General features: G+C 35.9%; 1 protein-coding gene across 1 annotated transcript in view; it reads right to left on the reverse strand.

The window, feature by feature from the left end:
- LOC148940303 (ephrin type-A receptor 4-A-like) overlaps window positions 1-13,422 on the reverse strand; it is a 182,052-nt gene that overhangs the window by 56,356 nt on the left and 112,274 nt on the right. The window contains 1 exon segment of the mRNA XM_089106127.1: window positions 5,896-5,963. Within this exon segment, the coding sequence (XP_088962253.1) occupies window positions 5,896-5,963 (68 nt within the window).

Below are 13,422 nucleotides of genomic sequence, written 5' to 3' on the forward strand. Positions count from 1 at the left end.
TCTTTATTAGTTCAGCTAATCAAAAGCCAAATAGGTTGAAGTACTTATTCTAAATTTTTGATATTTTAACATCAAAGCATTTTACTGACTCTCAACCGTGTACCCTCATTGGGGCATTCACAAGAAATAAGGAATAGTAACGAGAAAAAAATATTTTGAAACCATCATATAATAAATAATTTTGCTTCGAAACGAGTTTAATTGTATCCCATCCTGGGATACAATTAAAAATCAGCCAACACCCAAAGAGCCTGTGAAGGATATCCCGTTCAATTGAATTCCCTCCACTACTTGCTGCATGGACTTCGTCAAATTGGCTTTTGAATAACCCAAGTTTTTTCAATTCACTTAAAAAACTAAATAAAGTTGTGAAGATGGTAGTTGATAATAAGTAAAAGTGTGATGAAGTGAAAATGTTAAAAGTAGAATAGCCAAGGATGTTTTCACAGTTTAAAAAACTTTGGAAAAATAGGACAATAAGTCGGCAAACTATCATTAGAATATTGGAGACAGAAGTGATGACAGTGGTCAAGTATGGTTCTGAAATGTGGACGCTCCGAAAAATTAACGGGGATTTGTTAAATGTTTTGTTAAACGTACAGTGACAGTGAGTTTTCGTACAGTGAGCTGTACGAAAAATATGGTCCTATCCCGCTTTCTAGTGCTATAATGAGGGAAAGGTTGAGACGCCTAGGACACGTTCTGTGTGCTAGTCGTCTAAGACACTACGACATCCAAAGATGCCCTAGTGTGTCCCAGTCATGTTCTGTGGATGAAGCAAGACAGATTTCCAAAGATCACTGCTCCGAAAAATGGACGGGGATTTGTTAAATGTTTTGTTAAATGTACAGTGACAGTGACTTTTCGTACAGTGAGCTGTACGAAAAATATGGTTCTATCCCGCTTCCTAGGGCTATAATGAGGGAAAGGTTGAGACGACTAGGACACGTTCTGTGTCCTAGTCGTCTAGGACACTGCGACATCCAAAGATGCCCTAGTGTGTCCCAGTTATGTTCTGTGGATGAAGCGTGACAGATTTCCAAAGATCAACGTTTTCAGATTCGAATTTCAAAGATTCGCCAAACGAAAAGCGATCCTCGAACTGGGGTGGAAGGAGGTCGTAAGGAGGACTTGATGGAGATTGAAACTTCTTGAGAAGGTGTAAAGAGGGAGGGCTTTGAATAGACTGAGCAGGAGCGCAGGTTATTGGTCTCAAGCGGCTTGATGTTGCAGCAAGTTGTTGTAAGTAGTGGTACATATTACATAACTTTTCTTCGAAACCATTTGATCAAATCCACCATGGAATTTAGTTAAAAATCAACAAATCTTGAATATACACCCAAAATCTTGGGCGCTGCACCCATCCAATGAAAGAAACAATGCAATTTAACCCAAAAATATATATCCCATTTCAATTTCTCCATTATTTGCATTATAGATTTAGTCAAATTGGCTTTGGAACGACCCAAGTTTCCGTCTAAATTCAAGGACAGAGTAAAAGAAATTCCAGGCGGGGGGGGGGGGGAATTTCCAATGAATATACCCAATGACAATACATAAAAGCAGTTTAAATGTAGAAACCGGCAACAATATCTTCATTAAATGAAAATAACTTGGTTTTGAATACCTCCAAGGGCAAAGACTGGGGGGGACTTCAAAAGGATCTTTTCCTAGAGTGAAGTCTTACGCTCTTTTTTCCCCGGGAGGGTCCATACTCCTTGGCATTTCTCTAGCACCATCTATAAAATACCGATGATTTTTTTTCATAATCTCTACCATTTTTTTCGATGAACTTTAAAATTGGGATTGGAAAAAATTAATTTTCTAATGAGATAAGAATTGTGGGTCCAAGAGAAGATAGATAAAATACATTTCCCGAAGCCGGAAAAGACATATTCTAATTGTAATTTATCGGAATAGTTTCAAAACGATGCTATATATAAATAAAGTTGAAATGCAAAGCACTTAAAAAGATTGCGGCTGAAAATATGCATATGTTCTAGTCCACTTAATTCTAAAACTTAACTTTAATAGAGTAGTATCTAAAAAAAATAACTGAACTAAAAAAAAAAAAAACTAAATAAATTACCAAACTTATAGATTTAAAATACCTCTGCAAATAAATTTCGAAAAGTAAATTCAAATAAACAACTCAAAATTAAATAAAATTACTAATACCCTTAAATGACCAATACGTTTCAAAAATAAAAATTTCAATAGTCAGCCGTAAAGTTCCGGCCATAACTTCACTGAACCTGAAAGGGGGTTTAATTTTAAAGAACTTGTAAAAGGAAGAAATGATAATTCTTCCTTTTTTATTTTTCTAATAAAAGTATAAATTATTTGAAATGTCTTATGTTAGTCTGAATTTTATAAAAAACTAGTGTTTAAATAATATACAGATATTACCAGGGACATACACAGGGGGAGGATGGGAGAGGGCTTCATGGACCAGCCCCACCTCGCAATCTCAAATTTTCCTACTTCTTATTAAAGCTATCAATTTTTTTTATATGGAGCTTCCCCCAAAAAGTTCCCGTATGCATTCATGTAACCCCCCCCCCCGTTGCTGGCCCTGGACCCTTTGTAGGGATCAGTGTCTTATCTTGTCAGGTTTATTTTTTGTTTGTAAATAAATTTTATTATTTTTAAATACTCTGGCTTTCAATAAATATTCCCTTTGTTGAGTTTGGACAAGAAATTTGACTTTTATTGATTTACAAATATAAATTATAAAAATCCTTAAATATTTCAAGTGGTAAACACAGACTACTTTTGAGTTACAAGAATTATCTTTCAAAGTAAATTGAACCAGAATAAACACGAGGCGTGGTAACATTCGGTAGCTACTTGTACCCACTTTCCCTCTGTCATAACTACCCGCGCTAGGTCAATATACTTGGGTTGTTTAACTTTTTATATTCTCAAAAGTGATGGGATTGAAGTTGACAACTGTAAATTCGTACGAATTATGAAACAGGCCTAAGAGCCTGTTCGTTAAGTACCAAAGACAGTGAAAAACAAATCTGATTGCTTGAATTGGTTGAGTGGAGACTTAACCAACCATAATATACTTGTATATACATATTATATACATATTATATGTCTTTAAAAATGAGGAAAACACAATGCTTAATGAAAAAGACATTCAGTCTTTGGTATTACTGCATATAAATAAGTTGGCGCCAAATTTAAAAAATAAAAAAAAAATGAAGAAAAATCAGCAAAAAAAGGTAAAAATAAGTGGCCCAAATAGCTTAAGAATGGAGCTTTCCTTTGAAGGCGTAGGGTATTCTTGGAAATCAACATATTGTTTATATTTGTATAATTATAGACGAAAGGGGTTGTCAAATGTAACGAACTGATGTCGCTCATTTATTTTCATGGTTCAACGTGACAACATTGACTAAAATGTGGTACTACACTCAAACTTTTTTAATCTCGAAACAATTAAAATAAAAATCTTTGAAAATCGCGCTTTTCAGATATGAATACACCTAAGATGGTTCCAAAAAATTATTTTATTTTGAGGTCTTTCGTACTTAACAAGCCGAGTGATTACCCACTATCAATAACCTGGTGTACAAAGTACCAGTTATTCCCCACACTTGGCAACTTTCCACTCCATATCCCGTCCTTGTGCCACGCATGGCATACCTATATAACACGTGGCAAGCGTCACCTGCATAAACAAGTTTTGAAAGTGGGAAAGAACTCGTTGAAAACCTGGATTTATGGGCGTTCCCTTGTTGACATGGGCGCACATATGGGGGAGGGGCAGGGGGAGGGGGCCCCACCCCCCTGGCTGAATGATGTTGCCTTGTTTTATATTTTTGTTCTGAGCTTTCTATAATATAGCATTAAAAGTGCCAATTAGACGAGGTTTGCCCCCCCCCCCCCTGGAATTCAGCTTATGGGCGCCCATGCTTGTTGATTATGGCTCCCGTCCTTGTGCCACGCGTGGCATGCACCACCTGCATACACAGCTTTTGAAAGTAGGAAATAGTTCGTTTAGAACCTGGATGTATGGGTGGTCTATCGTTCACTTTGTCTCATTTTTGGCTAGTATAACCGCTCTGACCTTTCAAAATTGGCGAGGGTTAGTAAGATGATCTGAATTACAAACTAAAAGAAATCGACCCCGGGTGGCCTTGAACCACCAAACTTTCGGTTAACAACTCCATCATGGTTAACCGCAACCACAGTTTATATAATTATCCAGTATGATCTTTCCCTATCTCACCCATTATAAAAACCCGGACCGAGGTGCGAGTGCTCCAGAGAACGTTTTTGCAGATATAAACATAAGCGGCATTCGATCTTTTCACGGGTAGACAAAGAATAATCACCTACGGAACAAGTACTGACAAAACCACTTGGCCGGCTCAACCAATAAGTGGACAATAAGTGCAGAAATAAGTGGGAGGAGCTTTTTGTTCGCACCGAGAATGAAGAGCCAGAAATCATCTCCGTAAAAACTTACTGGTATATTATATAAACTGTGACCGCAACCAACCATTGTCATCAAGCATAGTAAGCAGCACCAGAATAAGCGTTCATGGCTCAGCTGCGCAAGAGAAATTAGGGACATCCCCTGGGTTATACTAATTTTTATAAAGTGCAAGCATTATCAGGCGCTTAATACATAAGCTAAATTCAACTAGTTTTTTGGATCTGAATTTTCCAGAAATTTTTAGTAGCAGTAGTTGGGCTTCTAAGAAACTTCCTAACCACAGTTCTTGTTCTCAATCACAATTCCAACAATTACTCTTACTCAAGGCGATATTTCTCATGTTTCTAACCAAGAATTTGTTCCTTCTTTCAAAGCAGTTCATTCCAGTTAGCGTGAATTTCACATGGGACCTTGCTACATATATTATTTACCCGGGTCAAATTTATATCGTCCCTAGGAGACAGCGCTAGACTCTCAAGAAATGTTGGATGGAAGATATAGTGCTTCTCAATTAATTTCCTACCATGGAAAAATATCCCCTTCCCCACTTATGAGAAACACTTTTTTTATTTATTAGGAAGGGGAAAATGAGAATACGAAATATTGTTAATTACAGAGAGAAACGAGAGGTAAATAATGAAATGATAAAAAATATGATAATGTAATGAGTGAGAGAAAGTGCATGGAAAGGACAATTAAGACACGAAAGAGTAAAAAAATAATGAAGTAAAAGATTGGGTAAAGTGTGACACAAAAACCAAGACATGAGAAAATAATTAAGAAATTAAACAACGTCAAATTTCGGACGTCATATATAGCCAGTGTGTTCTAAGAACGTCATCGAACTCCGTGATAAAGAGATAAATGTCTTCATTTAATAAGAGCCACCACTTGGCGGAGAGGTGGAAAAATGCACCACCCAGAAAGAAAGTTAAATTTATAAAATTTGTGTTAGTAAGTCTAACTTGTGGCCTCAGAAAAAAAGGTGATCCTTTATAATACCTCTCCCTTATAAAAATTTATCCCCCCCCCACAAAAAAGGATAACTGAAATGGCATTGCAGGACAAAAAGGTTAATACGATTAGACTACCTGACCGTAAACCTTAAAAATGTCACAATTGGAAAATTTTGATCGGACTAAAAGAATGCTTTTGAAGCCTTATCCGTCAGCCCACCCTCCCCCAGAAGCCGAAAATTTTACACACTATAATGTACATACTTGCCAATTATGACTTCATGTTGCGTTTGTTTTTCCCGACTTCAGGGAGGGAGGGGGTCAATTATAGACATTCCTAAGAAAATTTTAAAGCCAAGGAGGAAAATTAGCGATAGGTGGGAATCTGGCATGTACAAAGAAAATAATTTTTCAAATGTTCTGAGTCAACACGAATCCTTGGCACACCCCCTACGTCTTGTGCAAGAGAAAATACTAAAAGTTTACCATCACCATTCCTGTATTCAAGGGCATCACAATCACTAGGCTGCTTCTTAGAACATTCATCACTTGACCTATAACAAAAAAGGCATCATATTGCAAACAAAACAATTGAAAGCTTTGAGCTACACTTTAAAAAATGTTGGTGACGATGGCCGGTCAAACCAGATGCAGTATCAACTAGGAACGTAAGCAGGAATTGTTTTTAGACCCCAATAACAAAATAGCACTTTTACTGGGTTTTGAATAAGAAGTGCCAAGAAACTCGGGAAATACATCCCTGGTATTATCAACCCTCATCGATGAGTTCAAGGATATTCGTCTCGGTTTTTCCACTTATTATATTCGGTTTTCCGCGACTTTTTCTAAGCAAACAATCGGATCATTTGTATTTTTGACCCTTACTTTGAGTTTTCTTTATGAACCTATTTGTATTCACCGTTGCGATGTATACCTTCTAACATTTATACTTACGCAAAAACTACCCTTTTCTTGCCAATGTCTTTTATAAGCCAAAATTAAATTCAGTTTGCGTCTTGCATGGACGGAGATATTGGAGATAAATATAGAAAATCGTTATAGAGAATCAAAATGCAGTAAATCATTTGGGTACAGAGGGAAGAAAAAACTTCAATCCAAATTCCAGATATCCCGTGGTGGTAAAATATTTCTAATGTATATCCCCCTCCACAAAAAGGGAAGTTTCCAGCTCAAAGACACGACATGATGGAAGGGAATCAGGGATAATCTTTTTCATAAAGAACCGAAGCGGCAAATTGGTAATAACCGAGCCAGAATTACAAACTGTCAGAAATCAGAATTACTGCTATTATTTAAGAAGGAAATACATTTAGTCACGGCAACAGTGTGACGAAGCGTAAATCATTTCCCGTCTCCTTTTAACCAAAAATAATTTTTAAAAATGCTGTTTTGGAATTATAAAACATAACATAAAGTCTAATTGTTTACTAATAAACGTGCGTAACGTTGATAAAATTTTACGTCGGCCAAATTTGTTCATCTTGTCGGACTTACGCCTAAGTTCGCATCTCTCATTTTTAAACTCCCGGAATAATTGCCAAAAAGCGTTTGTTGATCTACATTCAAAGGGCATATGAGCAGGATAATGTATGTTCAATTACAATTCCATCTTTCTGCTCTATACAGAGGAGTGAAAACGTCAGATACGACCTTTAGATGTAACAGCGATGATATATAAACAAAACAAGGGAGCGTTGGCGTAAATCCCCCTCCACTGAGAGTGCATTCGTGACATAACAACTGATACAAACCTTTATAAAAGGAGAACTCACTTTTAGAAGAAAAAAAGAGATACTGGAAACTTTAATTCAATATTGTGTTTGGTTATTTATCATCATTTTGTGTGCTTACTACAAGCTTAAAATGCCTCTGCTTAAAATTGTTCCACTTAGTGTCCTTACTGTCCAAGTGCTTTCTGACGAAGAAGAAGTGGATATTAGAAGGCGGGTCTGTTATAAAGAACAGAGTTGTCCCCTTTTATCTCAAACCACTCCCCCTTTTTGCTGTTTCAGCTACTTTATTAACCTTTATTACCGTCTTATATTCGAAACGACAGATGTTTCTAAGACTCCGATTCAACCTTCTTTTTGCAGAATCGACATTTTCTGAAGTTATCACTTCGAACCAACAAGAACGTTATAGGCCTACTTAGATAGATTCTTGAACAAAGAGCAAGCAAGAAAAGGGTTCTAAAGTCAAAATTCGAATATTTCTAAAATCGAATCAAATAAACGTTATAGGTTTAATTAGATGAATTCATGAATGAATGGCAAGCAAATATGGTTCTAAAGTCGACTATTTCTTAAATCGAACAACCAGAATGTTGTAGGTTTAATTAGATAAATTCAGGACGGAAAGCGAACAGAAAACAAACAAGAATATGTGCATAGGTGCATACACGTGTAACGCCTGGGGGAGGAAATCCAAACATGAAAAGTCACCGATTTTCCGGAAGGGAAATTTTTAGGACCAGGATTTGGGGAAGATTACTCTTGTTCAGCAGGTGTAGGTAAGAACATGAAGCTGTATACACACTATAACAAGTAATAAACAGGTCATTACAGCACCAAGCCGCCTGAATCCAACAAAGTTGCAAACACTCCTTTTCCATCTCACTAGTAAATGAAAAAAGAAAGAACGAGGGCTATTTTTTTTTTCAAAGAAATGGAACAGAAAAGGCAAAAGAAATGTCTGCATATTTTTGATTGTACAAGCTACTATCGGGACGCAGCTATACAAAAGGCATTATATACGGTTATTCAAATAAAGTTATTTGTTAAACTGCCATCTTTAAGAAAAATGTAATATGATACCGTAAAGGCAGGGGCGAATCTCCAGCATTTTTATTGGGAGTTAAGAGGGGTCAATATCCGAATAGTCAAGGGGCATGGGATATATAATAATTTTCTTCCTCCACATTATTGGGGGACAACTGCCCTCTGCCCCCCCTCAAACCACACCCCTGCATACAGGTTTTTACCAAACTGCCACCCATAATAAATTTCGAGGGGGTGCCAACTTTTCGAGATCTCGTACACCAGGTGGTACGTGTCAAGCATCGCAGGGCCTGTGCACACGGTGGCGCAAAGTGGGTGGCTCCCCGATAAATTTAACTTGTCACACCTCTCTCGGTGTAATTTTACCAATACCTAGAGCCCAGTTAATAGAAGGTCCTTATTTTACTCGGAACAGGCACGTATCTAGGAATTCTTCGGTGGGAGGGGGGTACTGAAATCTTATAAGTTGTATAAGAAGTACTGAAAGTTTGCGATCCTCTTCTCACTTTTTTTGTACAGCTTGCTGTTTGATATACGATCAGTCAAACGAGTACGGTACCTGAAACGGGTGCAAGGTGTATCCCTCCCGGGAATAATTTCTTCGGGGAGGGGATATGCTGTATTCCCCGAAACTATACTTAAAAAATTCCTCTGGAAAACATTTAGTTTCCTGGTATTTTATAGTAAGTTAAATTTTATCGTGTTACATTTCTTCCGATGAGGACGGATATTAGGTATGCTGAAATATTCAATTAGTCTTCTTTTGCAGATCAATGTCTTGAGAATTTCCTCAATTCATTTATATTCTCAATTATTGATATCATATTATCTGACAACGTGGAACATACCCACAATAATTGCAAATGGAGGCAATGTTTTAAAAAATATAAAAAATGATGTAGAACACGAAATACAGAGTAATGAAGTCACACCATTGTTTTATTTTTTTTGTTTTATTAATTTTATTCCATTTATGGTTTATTACTGAATGCTAGTAAAAACGTAGGTATTTCCATTAGTGCAGTCGTTGTAAATTGTAAAAAGTTAGAACTTCGTTAATTAATAAAGTCAGTATATTAACAAGGAAGCTAAAAAATTTACTATTTCATATTTTAAGGCCGTAAAAAGATTTCCAAGATTTTTTTTTTCGGAAGGGCGGAACAAACTTGGTATTCTTGGTACTTGTATTATATACCCCCCAACCAAATATTCTTCATCTAAGTAGAACCTGTTTCTCTGAAGCTCAACGGTAATGAAATAAACCCAAGTATGATAAAAATATAATAGTTCAGAAACAAATTGGGGCTATGTATTTGCACATTAGGGGGAAGGGAGTAAAGTATACCGGGTCTACATGCCTAATGTGTTAAGTACATTTTATTCTGCATATTCGGAAGTAAGAATCATTTTCTAACTTCACACTGTCCAAACATTTTACCCCCACCCTCCCCCGTAATGTGCAAATATATAGCCCAAATTATACAGATAGATAGATAGATAGATAGATCGTGTATTTCAAAAAGCCCAAGAGCCATATACACACAAAAAATATGAAAATAGAAAAATTACAACAGAGCAAATTACAAACACACATTAACATGAATACATAGCGAAAAACACCTTCTGGTAAAATACCAAAAAAAAAATAACTTTAATTCCATATAATTAATAATAATTAATTGTAAAAACATTATATATTCTCCATCTATTCTATCACTTCTCTTTGTCTTGTCTCACGCTAGGCTGAAGAAAATTAACGAAAAAAGTGGTTCTATAATGCGTCAATGAATGAACAACTTGAGCGGTAGGGGATGTATCATACAAGCACCCATTTTTGTTACTTTTTACGAGCCAAATGAAATATCACGGGGGGGGGGGACAAACCCAGTAGGCTAATCCCCCACCGTAGGTACAGCCTTGACTTTAAGGTAAGTAAAATTGAGAGTAGGGAATTAATTATTTACCACAAATTTTTGAAGAAAAACCTTGAATTATTACCACAAATTTTTGAAGAAAAACCTTGCATATTTGTAAAGAATAAGGTGCAATATTTTATACATGTTTGATCTTTCAGTAAAATCTATAGTGGTCGTTGAAGATAAGTTACTGAAGGGCTTCACGGTTCACCATTTTCATACTTGATTAATTGAGAATGATTTTCGTAATGCCGAGTAAAAAAAAACGAATAATCTTGTGGCAGTGGCAGTGGCAGTGGATGACTGCATTGCTGCCGTCGACGTTTAATAATCAGATTGTTTATTTCACTACCCAATATGTACATCACAATACCATCCTATTCGCCTACCAGTACGCCGGTGCGGCGTACACTGATACGCCGGCGGCGGTGAAAAATTCGATCGGTAAAAAACGTCTAGCGTGTTCCAGCCCGAAAGAAACAACTAGCCCTCGATAAATGCACGAAACACTTTGTTGAACATTTTTTGCTATTCATTTTTGTAAATTTCCGGAAAGTAAAAGTTCCAGGACGAGCAAACAAAGGGTTTTAGTAATAAGTAAAACCATAAAAATAGCAAATATCTAATAAACTTGCGAAGGGTCTTTTTTCCATTATTAGTTACGTTCCTTTCAACTTCGCAAAATGAAGCAATAACCATCTTCACCAAAAATAGTCAGTTATATTGTCGAGAAAATCAAATAAAATGAATCAATATGCATTCTGACTAAAAATGTTCTGTTATGTAGCGAACGAAATTAAATTTTATGTTCTATTTAGTTGCTGTAGCTATCAAACAGTTCGTGGTAACGAACTGTAAGTAAGGAGCGACCCGGCTCAATGGTAACCGAAACTCTAGAAAACGGGTTTTTGATACCAATAGATATATCAAAAGAATCAGATTGCAATGCTAATTTCAAATATATAACTTTCATCAAGTTTAGTGCTACCCATCATAAGTTACGCGCCTGAGAAAATTTGTCTGATTTTCAAAAAAAGGGAGACAGACCTCCTAAAAGTTATATAATCATAATGAAAGTCACACCATCATATTCAGTGTATCAAAAAACCCTACTGTAGAGGTTTCAAGTTCCTTTCTACAAAAATGTGGAACTTTGCATTTTTTGCCAGAAGAAAGATCACGGATGCGTGTTTATTGGATTTATGTTTTTTTGTTTGATTTTTTCCCCAGGGGTGATCGTATCGACCCAGTGGTCCTAGAATATCATGGGAGGGCTCATTTGAACGGAAATTAAAAGTTTTACTGCCCTTTATAAGTGATCAAAAATTGGAGGGCAACTAGGCCCCCTCCCACGTTCATTTTTTTCCCGAAGTCACCCGATCAAAATTTTGAGATAGCCATTTTGTTCAGCATGGTCGAAAATATGATAAAAATGTCTTTTAGGATGACCTGATCCCCCGAAGTCCCCAGGGGGAGGGCTGAAAGTTATGAACTTTACTCAATGTTAAAATATAGTATTGGTTATTGGGAAGTATACAGACTTTTTCAGAGGAGATTTTTTCTGGTAGGTGGGGGAAGGAGAGGGTCGGGGGCTATATGGAAGGATCTTTCCATGAAGGAAGTTTTCATGGGGGAAGGGACATTGCTATGAAGGGGGCGCCGGATTTCCCAGCATTATTAAAGAAAAAGATCAGGAATTAAATAAAAAAAAACAAGTTTTTCAACTGATCAACTGATTGTGATTAAGAGGTCATTTTTAAAGAACTGGAAAAAAAATTCGAACTATAGTTTAAAGAGCAGGGTATTGACTAGGGGGCGAACCCCCTAATATACGTGTTAAAAATTTATGAATATAGAAGGTCGTTACGTAAGTTAATTCTAAGTTACGTATATTTATTACTAATAAAAACGTTCGTAAATAAAATTAAACAAGTTTCGAGAAAGCCATTTAACCAAATATAATATGCAAATTTTGTTTTAATTATTCATGTACGGTGAGCCAAAATCAAAACCTGCATTAATTCAAAAACGTTCAAAAATTAAATAAAAAAACAAGTTTTTTTAACTGAAAGTAAGGAACGACGTTAAAAATTAAAACTAACAGAAATTTTTCCTTATATGAAAGGGGCTGTCCCCTCCTCAACGCCGCGCTCGTTACTAAAAATTTTTCATTTATAAAAACACATATTTTTTAAAAAAAAAAAAAAATTTATCGTAAAGATAGATGCGTTGTGGATGGGACAGCCTCCATCATATAACGAAAAAATTATTTTCGTTTTAAGTTTTAAAGTCGTTCCTTACTTTCAGTTAAAAAAACTTGTTTTTTTTTATTTAATTACTGTATTAAGTTGCTTATACGTAACTAAAACTCGTAATAAAATGATTTTCCGGGGAAAAGCTTCCTGGACAATAAGTAAATACAAATTTATTTCAAAAATTGTTGTAATAATTAACAGTGTCAATATATATGTAAATATATATCAATGTTAATATGCATAACATGTCAATATATAACGTCATATAATACATCAATATATAATGTCAATATATATAACAATGTCAACAATTAAATGTTAGTAGTTTTTACTGCAAATTGTTGTTTCAGCTCCACAACATTTCAATTAAATTCTCAACCCACAACATTAGCAAAATATTCATAAAATGTCGTTTCATGCTAGGATTAAGTCCAATGACAGAAAAGTATGAGCACATCCGAGAATTTGTGCCGAGGGTATGACGATCTGACCAATACCAATAAAGAATCGTCTTCTATTGCAGGAAAATATAAGGTGTGAGTGGATGCAGTGTTGCCAGACTGTTTTTTTATTGAGGAACGCAAACAAGGTATTTTCGTATTTTTCAAAGTTTAGGAGAGGAGGGGAGGGGGACTATCTTGTTTTTTCACTTCTTATCGACAAAAGAAACAAAATAGTATTTTTCAAAATATTGGGGGAGCCCCCAATTGGCACCCTAACTGTTTTATAACCTTGGAGAAACGAGTCCCATTACTTTCTTCTGTATATTTCGTCATTTTGTGGCATTTAATCTCACAAGTTGTTTCAATTCTTCATCAAAATCTAGCAATTTGTAACAAGTGACTGTTCTACTGTCTACTGAAAAGTCTAGGAGGGGGGGGGTTCAATTTTTTTCGACAAAAACGACAAAAACAACAAAACAGTACTTTTTAAAATCTTTTACATCTTCCTTATCCTGACTTTTCTATCCTTATCATCCTTATCCTTTCGAAGCGTCGAAGTACCAGAATCATACTCTTGATCACTATCATTACACTGGCTTCC

The sequence above is a fragment of the Artemia sp. Qi Xiang Cuo genome, chromosome 20 (assembly GCF_049724085.1).
Source record: "Artemia sp. Qi Xiang Cuo chromosome 20, ASM4972408v1, whole genome shotgun sequence".
NCBI lineage: Eukaryota > Metazoa > Arthropoda > Branchiopoda > Anostraca > Artemiidae > Artemia > Artemia sp. Qi Xiang Cuo.